The 16,139-nt window shown below is 47.4% G+C and overlaps 1 protein-coding gene across 1 annotated transcript in view; it reads left to right on the forward strand.

The window, feature by feature from the left end:
* Window positions 1–16,139, forward strand: part of LOC307009508 (Y+L amino acid transporter 2-like) — a gene marked incomplete at its 5' end in the record, with an annotated part of 46,616 nt that overhangs the window by 19,001 nt on the left and 11,476 nt on the right. The window contains one exon of the mRNA XM_079633300.1: window positions 3,699–3,786. Within this exon, the coding sequence (XP_079489426.1) occupies window positions 3,699–3,786 (88 nt within the window). The remainder of the gene's footprint in view (window positions 1–3,698; window positions 3,787–16,139) is intronic.

Below are 16,139 nucleotides of genomic sequence, written 5' to 3' on the forward strand. Positions count from 1 at the left end.
CAGCGAAGCGGAATGACCGGCCCAGACGTGGGTGGCATAGCGGCCCGGTGTGGGGGCACGGTCATTAGCCGCGTCCTGCCAGAGGAGGCCAGGGAAGGACCAGCGTTCCACAGGGGCGTGCTCTGGCAGGGGTCTGGCGACAGAGGGGGACGAGAGTGGCGAGGCCCGTGAGCGTGCGCACTGTCATCCGAGAACTCTGTGACAGAGGAGGGCGAGAGTGGCGGGACCCGAGGGTGGCGCGCACTGTCGTCCGAGAACTCTGTGTGCTCAGAGATGGGAGAGACAGTTCTTTGGAAAAAGAGGTTTTCCCCCGGCCCTCCACCGGGGGAAGGAGTGGCCCTGCAACCAACTCCTAGAAAGAACTGCAACCCATCTCTGAGCTGCCCGTAACGGGAGCACCGCATTGCTGCGGGGCTGGTACGGGCTGGGGCGCCTTCCTGCGACTACCTCCACGGCACGGCCTGGGTGAAGGGTGCTGCTAGGGCCGGCAGGGAGTGTCGCAGGAGGGCGCCCTCGGCGGCGAGCGGAATGAGGCAGCTGAGCCGGCGGCTGAGCAGCTGGCCGCGGGATCAGAGCCTCAGTCCGCTCTGGGCAGCCGAGAACTCTGGGCAGAGTCCTCGACTGCGCCGCCGCGGAGGCCAGTCTGGGATATGGGGAGTTGAGGAAGCGGCTTCGCTCAGCCTCGCCCATATCAACCAGACTAAGCCAGTTTTTGTCTCTGGACCACATATGTGGACATCACCTGACCCAGGGAGCGTGTGGTCACCTTCGTCGCCCGTAGAGCGAGGTCGGTGGCGGCACGCAGCTCTTGCAAGAGCCCTGTACCAGCCCTAACCTCGTGCATTAGCAATGAGCACCCCTGGCCTGGTAGACCTGAAGGATGGGCATAGCATGCAGTGAGGTGGCAGCCAGCCCCGCAGCTCTATAGATCTCTGCCACCGGAGTAGACAAAAACCTACATGCTTTGGGGTGGGTGGGTGCTTAGGGCCGCCACGCCAGTGGAGGCGCTGTGGGGACACAGTTGTGTTGCCACAGAACACTCCATAGGGGGAACCCCAGTGTACCCACTGGCCGCGACCTCATCGAGGGCAGAGAAGGCGGAAGAGGCCGCTGAGTAATCTCATGACCTCTTCATGCACGTCCAGGAAGAAAGGAATTGGGGGCGGGCCGACGTGTGCCGGTGCGTCCCCAAAAACCGATCATCAGCTTTAAGCACTTGGGACATGGCGGAGGGTTCCACACAAGCCCAAATGCTCGCGACTGCCCGGGGAAGCATGGCAGAGTTCTGGTTCAGACTCGGGCAATGCTGGCACACCCGGAGGAGGCAGCACAGCCGAGTCTTCTCCAGCGTACTCACGCCCACCTTGTGATGCGGCGATAGACAAGATTTCATCTGCCGGGGCATCGAATGAAATGCTGGACCAGCCCGCGACCTCTGGCCGGGACTGGTCAGCGATCTCATCCGGATACCACACGGGTTGCAATGTGAAGAGGAGTGTGTGGACCGAGGATAGATCGTCGGGTTGGTTCCACACAGCAGCCTCTGATCACCCTGGCCACCAGCCGAAGTATTCCCTCTTGCGGAGAGAATAGATCGGGGTGTGGATGAGGGGACTCTCTCTCGAGGAGGTCATCGAGTCTCGATCGTTACATTGCGATGGTCATGTCCCCGCAATGAGAACATGACGCATCCACGAACGCTGTCTGTGCGTTTGCCCAAACACATCAGACAGCGTCCATGCCCATCAGCTGATTTAATCTGTGTATCGCACCCAGAAACACACGGGCGAACCGTCTTTAAAAAGACGCGCCGCGTGCAGCTCTTTTAGAGAGATAAAACTCAAACAGCAGTGTTGAAGCGCCCAGGGAGAGACACACGACTGGCAGACCACTGCGCAGATCGGCAGGCAATATGAAGCTCGCTGGAATTCGCCGTCACACCAACACTTCTGAAGAGTAGCTCGTCTCGAAGAGTGAAGAGAGATGATCTCAGAATGGCTTGTGGAGTGAAGAATGCTCTTGGCTCCGAAAGCGAAAACATATCTGCATGTTGCCGGCTCACTTCCTTATATACCCACACAGTGGGGCGGAGTTACGCTATGCAAATTCAGCAGACCCATGGCATTTGCTTGCCATTGGCTCGTTTTATTAATATTCGAAGAGGATAGGCTTCTAAGCGAACCCCATTCGTCGTCATTCGACGTAACTCGAAGTGACAACGGAAGGGAACCGAGGTTACGTTAGTAACCGAGTACGTTTTCTTTTTTAATCAGGTCATTTAAAAGTACACACTTAAATGTTTATAAAGATATATAGCTCATAAATGTGTGACAAGTATTCGCTGAGTTTTGTTTATGTTTAGAGACGTGCTCAAGAAAAAAAAGTTCACGAGACGGAGAGGCAGAAAGCACACCGTTTTTTTCTTTCTTTATTTTACAAAAGCACACCGTTTTGTTTTGATTGTAAGTGGACACATACAAAAGTAGACATCTCACAGATTCTTTTTTCATATTTCTTAAGTCTGTATGACCATAAATGACGGAGTATTTTAAGTCTATGTTGCTGCTATGTAAAAAAAAACAGCAAAACGTGCCCGCGCGTTTGCCGCCCCCAGAGGGTTAATACTAAGAGGTATTAGGTACTGCCCGGCTTGATCAGCGGCAGCCCATGGGGAATCTGGGATGCAGATCAATGTGCTCACCTCCATAACTGGAAACCTGTCCTACAAAAGACCCGGGTCCTCTCTTCTCCAGCAGACCGACCCAGGCCTCCCCGTCTCCCCAGTGGCAGAAAGTTGGCCAAGCGACTGACAGAGAGGGGAGGGATGAAGGAAACACGGATGCGCTGGCACTCTTCGACATGCCCCCTCGCGTTCCAGTTCTGGAACCCAGGGAATATTGTGAGGTTAAGCTGCCTCTTTTCCCCACGGTGGCTGTCAAGGGGGCGCGTTGCTCCGTGACCTAGTACTAGTACTCTGCCAGCTGGATGGCCAGATTCAGCGACGCCGGGCGATGGCACTGGACCCACTCAGCAGTCCTGCGTGGCAGCAGAGCGATGAACTGCTCCAGATCAGCAGCCACTTGCGGCAAGGGTCCCGAAGCTGTTGGGCCATCACGACGAGCCGACCGTCATTCTTCAGCTCCCATTACCTGAAGCGCTGTCGATGTTGTTCGGAGGAGAGGCCGACCCGTAGCAGAATGGCCTGCTAGAGGTCGTCATTTGCCAGGAGGTTCTCCACATGCAACTGTTGGGCTGTTACCGGTGCCTTCACCGGGCAGCAGTGGGATCAGGAGCACTGGCCATTGGACATGAGCCTACCCACATGCCTCCGCTGTCTTCTCAAACAGGTCCTATGGGCCTCCGGATAATCCTGTGGACCGATTTTGTCAATGGGTAATTTTGTCCTCGTATTTTTATCTGATGGCATTGGACAGTTTCTTTCTATTAGTCCACCAAGATCCAATCAAAATGTAGCTAATTTTTGTCCACTGTTATGGACAGAGAGGGGCCTGGCCGTAAACTGTGCCCTGGAATGTGCTGTTCACCACACCAGTGATCACACGCTCCTGATCACATGCACTTAAGCATTTTCTGAAGTTTATTGGAGAATTTTTATTTTGGGCCATGGTAATCAGAATTTCTTTCTAGCAAAATTTGGCCAAAAATGTTTCTCTGACATTTTTCCATTTGTTTTCTAGCTTTACTGCCTGGATCTTCTATGGGATGACAGTATCAGGTCTTCTGTATTTAAAAATCAAGAAACCTGACCTTCCCCGGAAAATTACGGTGAGAACACACATTCATGATCCATTTATTAACCCATTCATTGCAAATGTGTGTTATTGCGTTTACCCTTGTGGGAAATTAAACTTTCTCTCATAGAGCCGACTCTTTTAAGTGAACGATGAGAGTCGGATCGCATCTGAGAGCTGATTTCCTTTTTTGTATATTAATACTAGATAGAATATTATGATTATCATTCGCTACACTGCTCAGCCACACGTAGTCCATACACTAACTCAGGGGTCGGCAACCCGCGGCTCTAGAGCCGCATGCGGCTCTTAAGCGCCGCCCTAGTGGCTCCCTGGAGCTTTTTCAAAAATAGGAAAATGGAAAAAATATTTTTTCGTTTTAACCCTTTCGCACGTACGATCACACCGATGTGATCAGTCTTGGCTGCTCCCTGGAGCGTACGATAACGGTGGGATTAGAGCGCTCAGTGCATCACGTGATCAACTGCTAAATTCAAACGTGCTTTGGCGCGTTGGCTGGCGCTGAGCCAGAGACGGACGCGCTCAGTGCTTGTCATATCACAACTATTCAGTGTTTTCAACCACATAATGGTTAATTTAGGTTTAAGACATTTAAGAATAACATAAGTACTAAAAAAACCAATGAATTTGATGTTGTAAAATATACACTGATGTCTATGGAAGCGGCAATAATTATCCTTTATAATAAAAAAAAGACGACACGTTTTATTCATATCAGATACACATTGTGTAAGTAGCTTTACATTTTACCCTATTCTTCTCCCAGTTCACCAGCCACTTACTTTCATGTATTTCGGGAGAAGTGGAGGAATTGACGTGTTGTAAATCCAACAGATTCCGAATCTCTGTCTGAACAGTGGCACAAACTACATGGTGCCGCCCATTGCGCATACAGATCAACTAACGCGATCGTTATAAAGGTGTTTATACAACAAAACACATCCACATGCACATATTTGACAATCGGAAATATCATTGTTTCATACTATAGATAATAAATGTGTGAATATTTTTAATAAAAAAGGAAAAATTACATAAAAGCAGATCATCATTGATTCAGCGCTGTGCTATATGTAGTATAGTAGCTGCAGACCTGGAGCCGGTAGATATACGCCCCAGGCAGTTTTACGCCCCAGGCAGTTTTACGCCCCTGTTGTTCCTGATGCGTCCAGTAGGGGGATATACTGCGAAATAACATCATTAAATTGACGCTAACACATTAATAACCCGTCCATAGACTTGACAATTTTGTGTTTTTTGTTAATTTAAATATAAACGCTACAGTGTAGATCTGCACGGATTAAAATAGAAAAATAGATGCAGATATTCAGTCGGGGTTCACTCTCTTCACACAGCCTACTTTTGTTTTTGTGAATTGAAAAATTAAAAATACACATAGTTGGATCAACTACGTGTTATGACAAGTAATGATGATATGACCTACTGCAGTTATAGGCCTATTCACCGTATGTTTTTATATGGAGACTAATTGAAATATGTTGTTGTGAATTTATATAAAGTTACATTTAGATATTAACCATATTTAGACTGTTAAGAAGGTTTCATCCAATCAGAGCGTTGTTTAATAAATTACGTCAGTCAGTGCCTAGTCAGTAAAAGACGAACAATATGAATGCTCCGATGCAGAAGATTAATATCTTATCTTTCCTTCAGCAGTGGTCTTATGTGAGCGAGTTAGTGACAATAATAACACTCACTGTTACCACTCACTGTTACTATTCAACCTGAATCAAGAGTAAACTACAAACTCTGCTTCAAACTCTGAGTTTTATGTGTTCTTGCCGACACACCAGTGCGGATACAAAATCCACCTGCTCCAGTAAATACAGTCCTTAATTAATCCTCCAAACATTTGGTCCTTCGAGCCGGATAGTGTGTTTACACTGGACTAATGATGTCAGAAGAGCAGAGTGCAGAGTATCAAGATCAAGGAGCACGCCCTAGACGTTTAGTTCGTCAACCAGCTTACTTACAAGATTTCGAGTTGCAGTATGCTGGGCTGCCTAGAGCTAATGTCCTCCTGCCTCAGACAACACCACATCCACATGGGTCAGATGACTTTCAGCAGGATGAGGAGGACATAGATATGACCCGTCTACATGCACCCAGTATGTACCATGATCAAAGAGAAGAGACTGTTAGATCACCTGATTCTTTAGAATCATCACGCCTGGCTTTAGAGCCCTGGTACCTTACCACAGATCGTTGGAGTGAGAGATATGTATACAGCCCTCAACGGAATGGACGTTCTTCACTTCCTGACGTCCAAAGCACAATGCGCGATCTGGAAGAAGAGAATAAACGTCTCCGTGCTGCTCAGTTATCAATGAGGGAAGATATCAGCGAACTTCTAGTGATCCAGAAAGGCATGCAGGAAATGCTGGTTACCCAGTCACAAAGTCAGAGGTCAACTTCTACACCTAGGCCACAGTCCAGAGTATTAACCCCTCCAGTTCCTTTGCCTAGAGTTGTAAGCCAAAAGTCAGAGTCTTCAGTGACTATACCAGCCCCTAGAGCCTTTCCAGTACCTGCACCACGCCAGCTTTCTACACCTAAGAGTACTGATCCTTATGCAGCTACATTCAGCTATTCACAGCATGGCCCTCCTTCAATTCAGCCTGACTCAAATGCCTTTGTTACTAAGAACGTAGACGCTAATATTCACTCAGACACTGTGGATACTCACAGAGTTACCCAGGTCAGATGGCAGCCAACGACAGAAAGGAGAGCTTCTATTATCTCCACACCTCATACTCCTTACTCCAGTCAGTTGCATGTGGTACCGGCTAACCTTTCAGGGATGCAGACTAACACTTCAAGACAGGAGATCATTTATAGAGGTCCACAGCCAACTATTCCAGACTTTACTCGTAGAGACCCTAGTGAATTTGCCCGTCTCAAGCTTGCCCTTGGTAACCTACTACCTGACGAAGCTACAGAGCTATTCAAATACCAGGTTTTGGTAGACCACCTGAAATTAACAGATGCTCGCCTCATTGCTGATTCCTTTATAAATTCATCCACTCCCTACTCCGATACTCTGGCAACACTCACTGAACGGTTTGGCCAACCTCACCAGCTTGCTCTGAGCAAAATTGCTGCCATTATGGATGCATCAGATATTCAGCCTGGTGACACTGTGGGCTTTGAGCGTTTCGCTCTTCAGATCTAGGCCTTAGTAGGATTCCTTAAGACATTAGGAACTGAAGGAGACATTGAATTGCATTGTGGTTCCCATGTTGCTCGACTTTTGTCCAAGCTCCCGCCAGAACAAAGAGCATCCTTCCGAAGACACATGAGTTATGAACCAGGTTCAGTATACACTCTTCTTGATCTAGCAAAATGGCTTAATTTCGAATCCTGGTGCCAAGACCCAGAGAGCTTTGGTGGATATAAGCCTCAGAAAGATAGAGCCCGTAACCGAGTGGATCAACACAAAGAGACTAAACCCAAGGTCAGACAGACTACAATCCTTCATGGCTCAAACGAACCATTTTCCTCAACACCATCAGTGCCAACCAAGAGTCAAGGCAAAAGCTTTGCCTTCTGTTCATACTGTGACAGTAAAGAACATTACCTGAGTTAATGTACCACATTCCAGTCCTTAACCAAAGACCAAGTGATCGACTGGATTAAGACTAATAACAGATGCTGGAAGTGTGGACGCAACCACAGAGCTGCACAATGTACTCTCAAGAAACTCTGTCACCTGTGTAATGGAAAGCACCTCCAAATCCTCCATGAAGTCAACTTTAAGCCAGTGAAAGAAGGGACCTGTTTAGTCAGTTCAACTAGCAAAATGCTATACTTAGACCGCCCTCAAGGATTCAGCAGCGTCCTCCTAAAAGTGGTCAGAGTCATTCTGAAGCATAAGGGAAAAAGCCTAGATACTTACGCTGTGCTTGATGATGGTTCTGAACGGACTATGCTGTTACCATCCGCAGCCCGGAGGCTGGGACTTACAGGCCAGGCAGAGGACTTAGCCTTGAGAACTATAAGGCAAGACGTCACTAAGCTGTGTGGTTCCTCTGTGTCCTTTCAGATTTCAACTCCATCCCAGCCTAGCAGGAGTTACAAAATAACGGGAGCCTTCACTGCAGAACTACTTAGCTTAGCTGAGCATTCCTACCCTGTTGCAGACCTGCAGCGACGGTACCAGCATTTGAAAGGTTTACCATTACAGCCTATTCACAAAGCCTGTCCCCTGTTACTGATTGGAGCAGATCATCCTCACCTTATCACTCCGATTGAACCAGTCCGTCTCGGTCCACCTGGAGGTCCGGCAGCTGTCAAGACAAGACTGGGTTGGTCTTTACAAGGCCCAGCAAGAGTCTTTGGAGATAATGTGAAATCTCAACAGTGTCTGCACATTGCCGTTATTCCCTCGATGACAGAGTTGTTCCAGAATGTTGAGAGACTCTGGCAAGCAGACGTGATTCCCAACAAAAATGAAAAATCTGTCACTAGGTCTAAGCAGGACCAAGAATCCCTTGTCTTGCTGCAGTCAATGACTGTTAGAGTACTGATCGATGGTGTAAGTCGCTATGCCACTCCTCTCCTGCGTAAGAAGGATATGCCAATATTTCATGCTCCTGTGGAGGCAGTGCTTCCTAACCTCAGGAGCACAGAGAAACGCCTGGAGAAAGACCCCAGTAAAGCAGCCGCCTACCAACAAGAGATAAAGAAACTAGAGACCTCAGGCTATGTTGTCAAACTCCCATCGGAAACAGTTAATTCGCAAAGTGAATCATGGTTTATCCCTCACCACCTCGTGCAGCACAACGGTAAGAACCGTGTGGTTTTTAACTGTTCATTTGACTTTGAAGGTCACAACCTGAATAACTACCTACTGCCAGGACCAGCCTTAGGCTCATCCTTGTTAGGTGTATTCCTACGCTTTCGTGAACACCCAGTGGCAATAAGCGGTGACATTAAAGGGATGTTCCATCAGGTTCGTCTCCTTTCAGCAGATAGGCATCTTCTCCGCTTTGCATGGCGAGACTTGGACAGAACTAAACCACCAGACATCTACGAGTGGCAAGTACTACCCTTTGGCACTACCTGTAGTCCGTGTTGTGCCATTTATGCTGTCCAGAGACATGTTATGGATCATAGCACTCCCGATGACAATATCAGAACCACTGTAGAAAGGAATTTCTATGTGGACAATTGTTTGAAGAGCCTACCATCACCTCAAGAGGCAAGGCAGCTTGTAGACAAACTCTGTACCCTCTTTGCCAGCGGTGGCTTCGAACTGCGCCAGTGGGCATGTAATGATCCCAGTGTGGTTGACCACCTACCGACAGAATTGAGATCCAGCAGTACCGAATTGTGGCTATCTCAAGATCGTACCGATGTGCAAGAATCCGCATTGGGTTTAAGGTGGCACTGCAAATCAGATCTCCTTGGGTATAATACTCGTCCCGTCAAGCCTGGACCATGTACCCTTCGGCACATCTACAAGGTACTTGCAACCCAGTACGACCCCTTAGGTTTCATAATCCCATTCACCACACGGGCCAAGGTTTTAGTTCAGAGATTATGGGACAAGCAACGAGAATGGGATGACCCAAATCTACCTGATGACCTTTTGAGATCCTGGAAGGAATGGGAGGGAGAACTCCCTACGTTAGCAAGTATTTCACTTCCCCGCTGTGTCACATCCTCAGACATCGACCAGACTCAAATCACCAGACAGATTTACATCTTTTGCGACGCATCCGAGCAAGCTTATGGATCTGTGCTGAGGAGGACAGTGGTCATGTCCAGTTAGCCTTTATACTAGCAAGATCCAAGGTTCCCCCGAAACGACGTCTGACCATCCCCCGACTAGAGCTGTGTGCTGCCCTGAATGGTGCCCAATTAGCCAAACTCTTGCAAACTGAGCTTACCCTAAAGATCAATACAGTGACACTGTGGACAGATTCCACCACTGTACTTGCCTGGCTCAACTCCGAATCATACAGATTCAAGGTGTTCGTTGGAACCAGGATAGCCGAAATTCAAGAGCTGACTGCAGAATATTCCTGGCGATATGTGGATTCCAGCAGTAATCCAGCAGACGACCTTACCAGAGGTAAAACTCTTTCTCAGTTATCAGTGCCTAACAGATGGAGTCAGGGACCATCATTCCTGCTTGAGTCTGAGTCAGTATGGCCTGTCACTCCTCCCATACAACCACCGGAAATCAAAACAGAGCAGCGTAAAAGAATCTTCTGTGTCCTTATGACAGAAGTGGTTGTTCCTGACATTCCTGACCCTAACACACACAACACCTGGAGTGAGTTAGTAGAGGCCACAGTTCAGCGGCTAAAAGATACAGGACCACCGTCAGCAGTGGACTACCAAACTGCAGAATGGCATATCCTGCAGAAATCTCAAATTGATAGTTTTCCAGATTAATACAAATTGCTAAAAGCTGGTAAATCTGTACCTTCCACTAGTCGACTACTTGCTCTTGCCCCAGAATTTGACGACTCTTGTCAGTTTATAAGAGTTGGTGGCCGTTTACGTCGAGCTGAAGGACTAGAGATGTCAGTTATACACCCTGTAGTCCTTGACCCACATCACTGGGTTACCAAGTTACTGATCCGAGACTTTGATAGTAAACTCTGCCATCCAGGACCTGAAAGAGTCTTTGGAGAGATAAGGAGAAGCTTTTGGATACTGAGAGGATGAGAAGCTATACGCAAACAACAACATTTGTGCAAAGACTGTCAAAAATGGAAGAACAAACCAGTTATTCCCCGAATGGCAGATTTACCTCCATCTCGACTCAGACTGCTTAAACCCCCATTCTACAGTACAGGCATGGACTGTTTCGGGCCATTCCAAGTTAAGATTGGCAGACGATGTGAAAAAAGGTGGGGAATCATCTTTAAGTGTCTCACGACACGAAGCGTTCATCTAGACCTCCTTACAGCCATTGATACTGATTCCTTTCTGATGGCCTTGAGGAGGTTTATAGCTCGCCGTGGCACACCTCGTGAGTTATATTCAGACAATTGCACTAACTTTCATGGAGGACAGAGAGAGTTGCAAGAAGCCTTTGCATCACTTGCTCCACAGATCCAGCTACAGTTAACTAAACAAAAGATTTCTTTCCACTTTAACCCACCTGCAGCCCCACACTTTGGAGGTGTGTGGGAAAGAGAAATTAGGTCGGTCAAGACTGCTCTCCGCATCACAGTCAGCTCCCAAGTCGTAACTGAGGAAGTTCTCCAAACAGTCCTCATTGAGGTGGAGGGAATGCTTAATAGCAAGCCCCTGGGTTACACTTCCAGTAATGTAGCTGACCTTGACCCTGTTACACCAAATTATTTGCTGATGGGGCGGCCAGATAGCTCACTACCACTCGTAGTTTATCCTGCTACAGAGCTTATGGGTCGAAGAAGGTGGAAGCAAAGTCAGGTTCTGGCCGCTCAGTTCTGGTCAAGTTTCATCCAGCACTACCTGCCTACACTACAGACCCGCAACAAGTGGCACACAGATACCAGTGACATTTCTACCGGAACAGTGGTAATGCTCATCGATCCACAACTACCACGAGCATTGTGGTTGGTAGGCAAAGTTGCTAAGACCTTCCCAGGTTCTGATGGCCATATCAGATCTGCGGAGATTCAAGTTAAGGATAAGACCTACACCCGGCCTGTTTCTCGCTTGATCCCCCTTCCTGCATTCACAGATGCCCTTCATACTGATTAATTTGTGCAAATATGCTTGGCATATTTGGGGGCGGCAATGTTAAGAAGGTTTCATCCAATCAGAGCGTTGTTTAATAAATGACGTCAGTCAGTGCCTAGTCAGTAAAAGACGAACAATATGAATGCTCCGATGCAGAAGATTAATATCTTATCTTTCCTTCAGCAGTGGTCTTATGTGAGCAAGTTAGTGACAATAATCCCACTCACTGTTACCACTCACTGTTACTATTCAACCTGAATCAAGAGTAAACTACAAACTCTGCTTCAAACTCTGAGTCTTATGTGTTCTTGCCGACACACCAGTGCGGATACAAAATCCACCTGCTCCAGTAAATACAGTCCTTAATTAATCCTCCAAACATAGACCATTAGACATACAGTAGCCTACCGTGTAATCATCCTCGATTTAATATCTGCTGTAGGCTATTCTCTATTGGTCGTCATACAGCTACAAAACAGTGTTCTACATACACGATAAATTTAAGCCAGATCGTCTTGAACTTTTTGGTAAATTCTGGGCAAGTTTCATCTGCATAAAGACAGAACCATCCAATGGCAAAACCTTTAAACTCAAAGGTTTCTAAAACAAATAATATCCTTGAGTCTGTTGTAAAGAACCTTTAATTTTTTATTGACAAAATGTAATATTGTATTGATTTGTGTAGCCTAATTAAATCTCTTTTGATGTCCGTATACCCCCCTTGTTTTTTTTGTTTTTTTTTGTTTTCCTCTTCTCACTGTTAATGTCTGGATCCTTTCATTTGCAATACAAAATAAATAAATTAATTAATTTAAAAAAAGATTAAAACATACCTCAATTCGTGTCGCTGTACAGCCCTCCCCCTACTGGACGCATCAGGAACAACAGGGGCGTAAAACTGCCAGGGGCGTAAAACTGTTTGGGTCCTATATCTACCGGCTCCAGGTCTGCAGCCTCCCCATACTCGCGTGACAAGCAATGACGCGTAACCATAGAAACAATAAAGCAACAGATTCGAAACAACGGTCGCCTTGCTCATTATGTATTTGTAGCCTACTTATCATTTTGATACTAGGGGGCTAATATAGACACTTACAGCATGTGTTGCCTTCATTATAAGGCTTATATAAGGCTTTAAATTTTTTGCGGCTCCAGACAGATTAGATTTTTTTTTTTTGGTCCAATATGGCTCTTTCAACATTTTGGGTTGCCGACCCCTGCACTAACTGAATGTTATTTTTGATGTGTATGTGTGTGCGATCACATGTGATGTGATCCCGCCGCTCCTGATTCGTCGCACGCACATTCACATTAACATAACATTCAGTCACTGCATGGAGTTTGTGTGGTCGAAACATCATCCTAAATATTGGGTCAGAAAACAAGATGAGTTACACGCAAACAAAGTAGCACTTGAATGCATTTTAGACAAAATTAAGTTGTCTAATTGTCTAAAATGTGCATGCATTTTTCCACGCACATTTTAGAGTGCGTGGAAGAACAAGTGTAAGTGCAGAAGCCGATCTTAAAATGCGGGAAGGAGTATGTATATGAACAAGATCTAGAAGATATGAAGGAGCCAAGTTGTTAAGTGCTTTGGAAGTTAGAAGTAAAATCTTAAAATTTACCTAGGAGCTAATGCAATTTTTTTTAAACAGGAGAAATATGTTAAAAAATGAACGTTTTGGTAATGACTCGAGCTGCGGCATTTTGTACCAACTGTAATTTATGTAAAGATTTGGAAGGGAGCTCATAAAACAAGGCAGTGCAATAGTCGATTCGTGATGTTACAAGAGCATGCACATGCGTAGCAGTACTCTTGAGTGAAAGGACAGGACGCAGACGATTTATATTCCTAATATGGAACAATGCAGAACGGGTAACACTATTTGTAGCAGGTTTCAATGATTCTGGGAAGGAAGAGGACAGACTCGGCTCGTGGAGACTGCGGGTGTTTATTAGAACAAAACAAAACAAACAAAAACAACGTCGCGCACACAGCGCTCTATGATCTCAAAACTCAGTCAAATAATATTCAATTACTCAAACGTTCTGTTACAGCACTCTTTCCGCTGACTTCAGCTTCCATGCGATCACCCACAGATCTCCACTGGTCTCTCTCCCCCGTACTGTTTCCACTTGGCTTTTATTCACTCTCCACACCAATCACTGAAACAAGACACAGGTGTTTGTCATTTGCACTTGACCCACTTACTCCTCACCTGTCTCCCAATCTTCTCTCCTGTCACAGACTCCGCTAGACCACGCCCCCCTTGCCACATACCCCCACCGCCCGACTCAGGCCGGGGAGCCATCCGGTGGGCCGCTGGACGTCTGGGACCCGGATCATTGTCCCGATATCCATCATGGGACATCTATCAATGAAATGGTCCGGGTCCCCACAACGCCAGCAGGCCGGCCCAGACCTCCCCGCCGCCCTAGTGGCAGTAAGTGGGCCAAGGGATTGGCGTGGAGAGAGTGTGGAAACCGGAGGAGAAGTTTCCGCTCCAGCGGAGGCGAAGCCCCTGGGCTGCCCCCGGGCGTCCCCTGACTGGTCCGACGTCATCCCAGCTCGGCCCCGGGGTGGCTCTCGGAATGGACCCGGCGGACGGGTCCTAGGGAGCGGGAAAGGACGCTGTGAGGGTGTAGAGGGGGACAAAACTGAAAGAGACGGGAGAGAGACGTTAGGTAGGGTTTCGCCGACCCTGGAGCACGCCACCAGATCCTCCGCCAGATGGATGGCCGTCGGTCGGTGGCAATGGACCCACTCGGCCGTCTTCCTCGGGAGCCGAGTGATGAACTGCTCCAGTACCACACGGTCGATGATCTTTTCGACGTCGCTTCCCTCGGCCAGTAGCCACTTGCGCCAGGAGTCCCGGAGCTGCTGGGCCATGACGAAGGGCCGGCCATTGTCGCCCAGATCCATCGACCGAAACCGCTGGCGGTGTTGCTCTGGGCTCCGGCCGACCCTCTGGAGGATGGCCCTTTTTAGGTCGTCGAAGACCAGGAGGTTCTGGACCGGCAGCTGTTGGGCAGCCGCCTGCGCCTCCCCCGACAGCAGTGGGATGAGGCGCACCGGCCAGTGGTCCTTCGGCCACCCACCTGCCTCTGCTGCCTTTTCGAAGAGGTCCAGGAATACCTCTGGGTCATCCTGGGACCCCATCTTGTTCATGGCCTGGTGAGGGAGCTCGACCGGTGGCGGCGTGGCTCTGGTCCGAACCTCCCGATCCATCCAGCTCCAGAAGCTCTCGCGGTCCTCTTGCTGACCCTGGACAAGGAGCTCGAAACGACGTTCCAGGTCGCTCCTCATACCCACCAGGGCCTGATGGTGTTCGTGGTGGAGGGCCGCGAGGGATGTGATGACTTCCGCAAGTGGGGATGATGCAGACGGAGTTGATTGGCTGGCGGCGGCTTCCATCTCCCTTCCCGGGTTTCGGCACCAGTGTAGCAGGTTTCAATGATTCTGGGAAGGAAGAGGACAGGGTCAGCTCGTGGAGACTGCGGGTGTTTATTAGAACAAAACAAAACAAACAAAAACAACGTCGAGCACACAGCGCTCTATGATCTCAAAACTCAGTCAAATAATATTCAATCACTCAAACGTTCTGTTACAGCACTCTTTCCGCTGACTTCAGCTTCCATGCGATCACCCACAGATCTCCACTGGTCTCTCTCCCCCGTACTGTTTCCACTTGGCTTTTATTCACTCTCCACACCAATCACTGGAACAAGACACAGGTGTTTGTCATTTGCACTTGACCCACTTACTCCTCACCTGTCTCCCAATCTTCTCTCCTGTCACAGACTCCGCTAGACCACGCCCCCCTTGCCACACTATTAATATGAGCTTCAATAGACAGAGTTCTGTCAAGAATGACACCCAAACTTTTAACCTGATTTGACAGAGGAACAGAACAATTATCTATTACCACAGAAAAAATATTTGACTTAGTTATTGTGTTTTTTGAACCAACGATGTCGGTTTTACTACTGTTCAATTTTAGAAAATTACTTGAAAACCAATTTTGTAAATCACTTAAGCACTCACCAAGAGCAGAAGAGGGAAACTTTGAAGAAGGTTTAGCAGACAGATAAAGCTGGGTGTCGTCGGCATAACAATGAAAATGAATAACATATTTCCTAAAGATGCTGCCAAATAGTAAAATATAAATAATAAACAGAAGAGGTCCTAAAACAGAACCCTGGGGAACACCAGTGACAACATAGGTCGTTTTTGATTTAAACTGTTTAAGTTGTACGAATTGAATGCGGTCCGTGAGGTAGGAACGAAACCAACTTAAAGCCATACCAGTAATTCCAATAGATTCCAGCTTGCTCAAAAGTATAGGATGAGAAATGGTGTCAAATGCTGCACTAAGATCAAGAAGTATAAGTATTGATAAAAGACCAGCATCAGCAGCTAGCAATAGATAGTTAGAAATCTTTACAAGTGCAGTTTCAACACTGTGATGAAAACGAAACCCCGATTGAAACTGCTCATCTAAACTTTTACAAGAAAGATGTTCACAGAGCTGGAGAGTAACAATTTTTATAGGATTTTTGACAGAAACAGCAGATCCAAAATGGGAGGAAAATTATCACAATTCTTTGAGTCAGTCCCAGGTTTCTTAAGAATAGGTGTTATAACAGCAGTTTTAAGTG

This window comes from Phoxinus phoxinus (genome assembly GCF_949152265.1).
Source record: "Phoxinus phoxinus genome assembly, chromosome: 13".
Taxonomy (NCBI): Eukaryota; Metazoa; Chordata; class Actinopteri; order Cypriniformes; family Leuciscidae; genus Phoxinus; species Phoxinus phoxinus.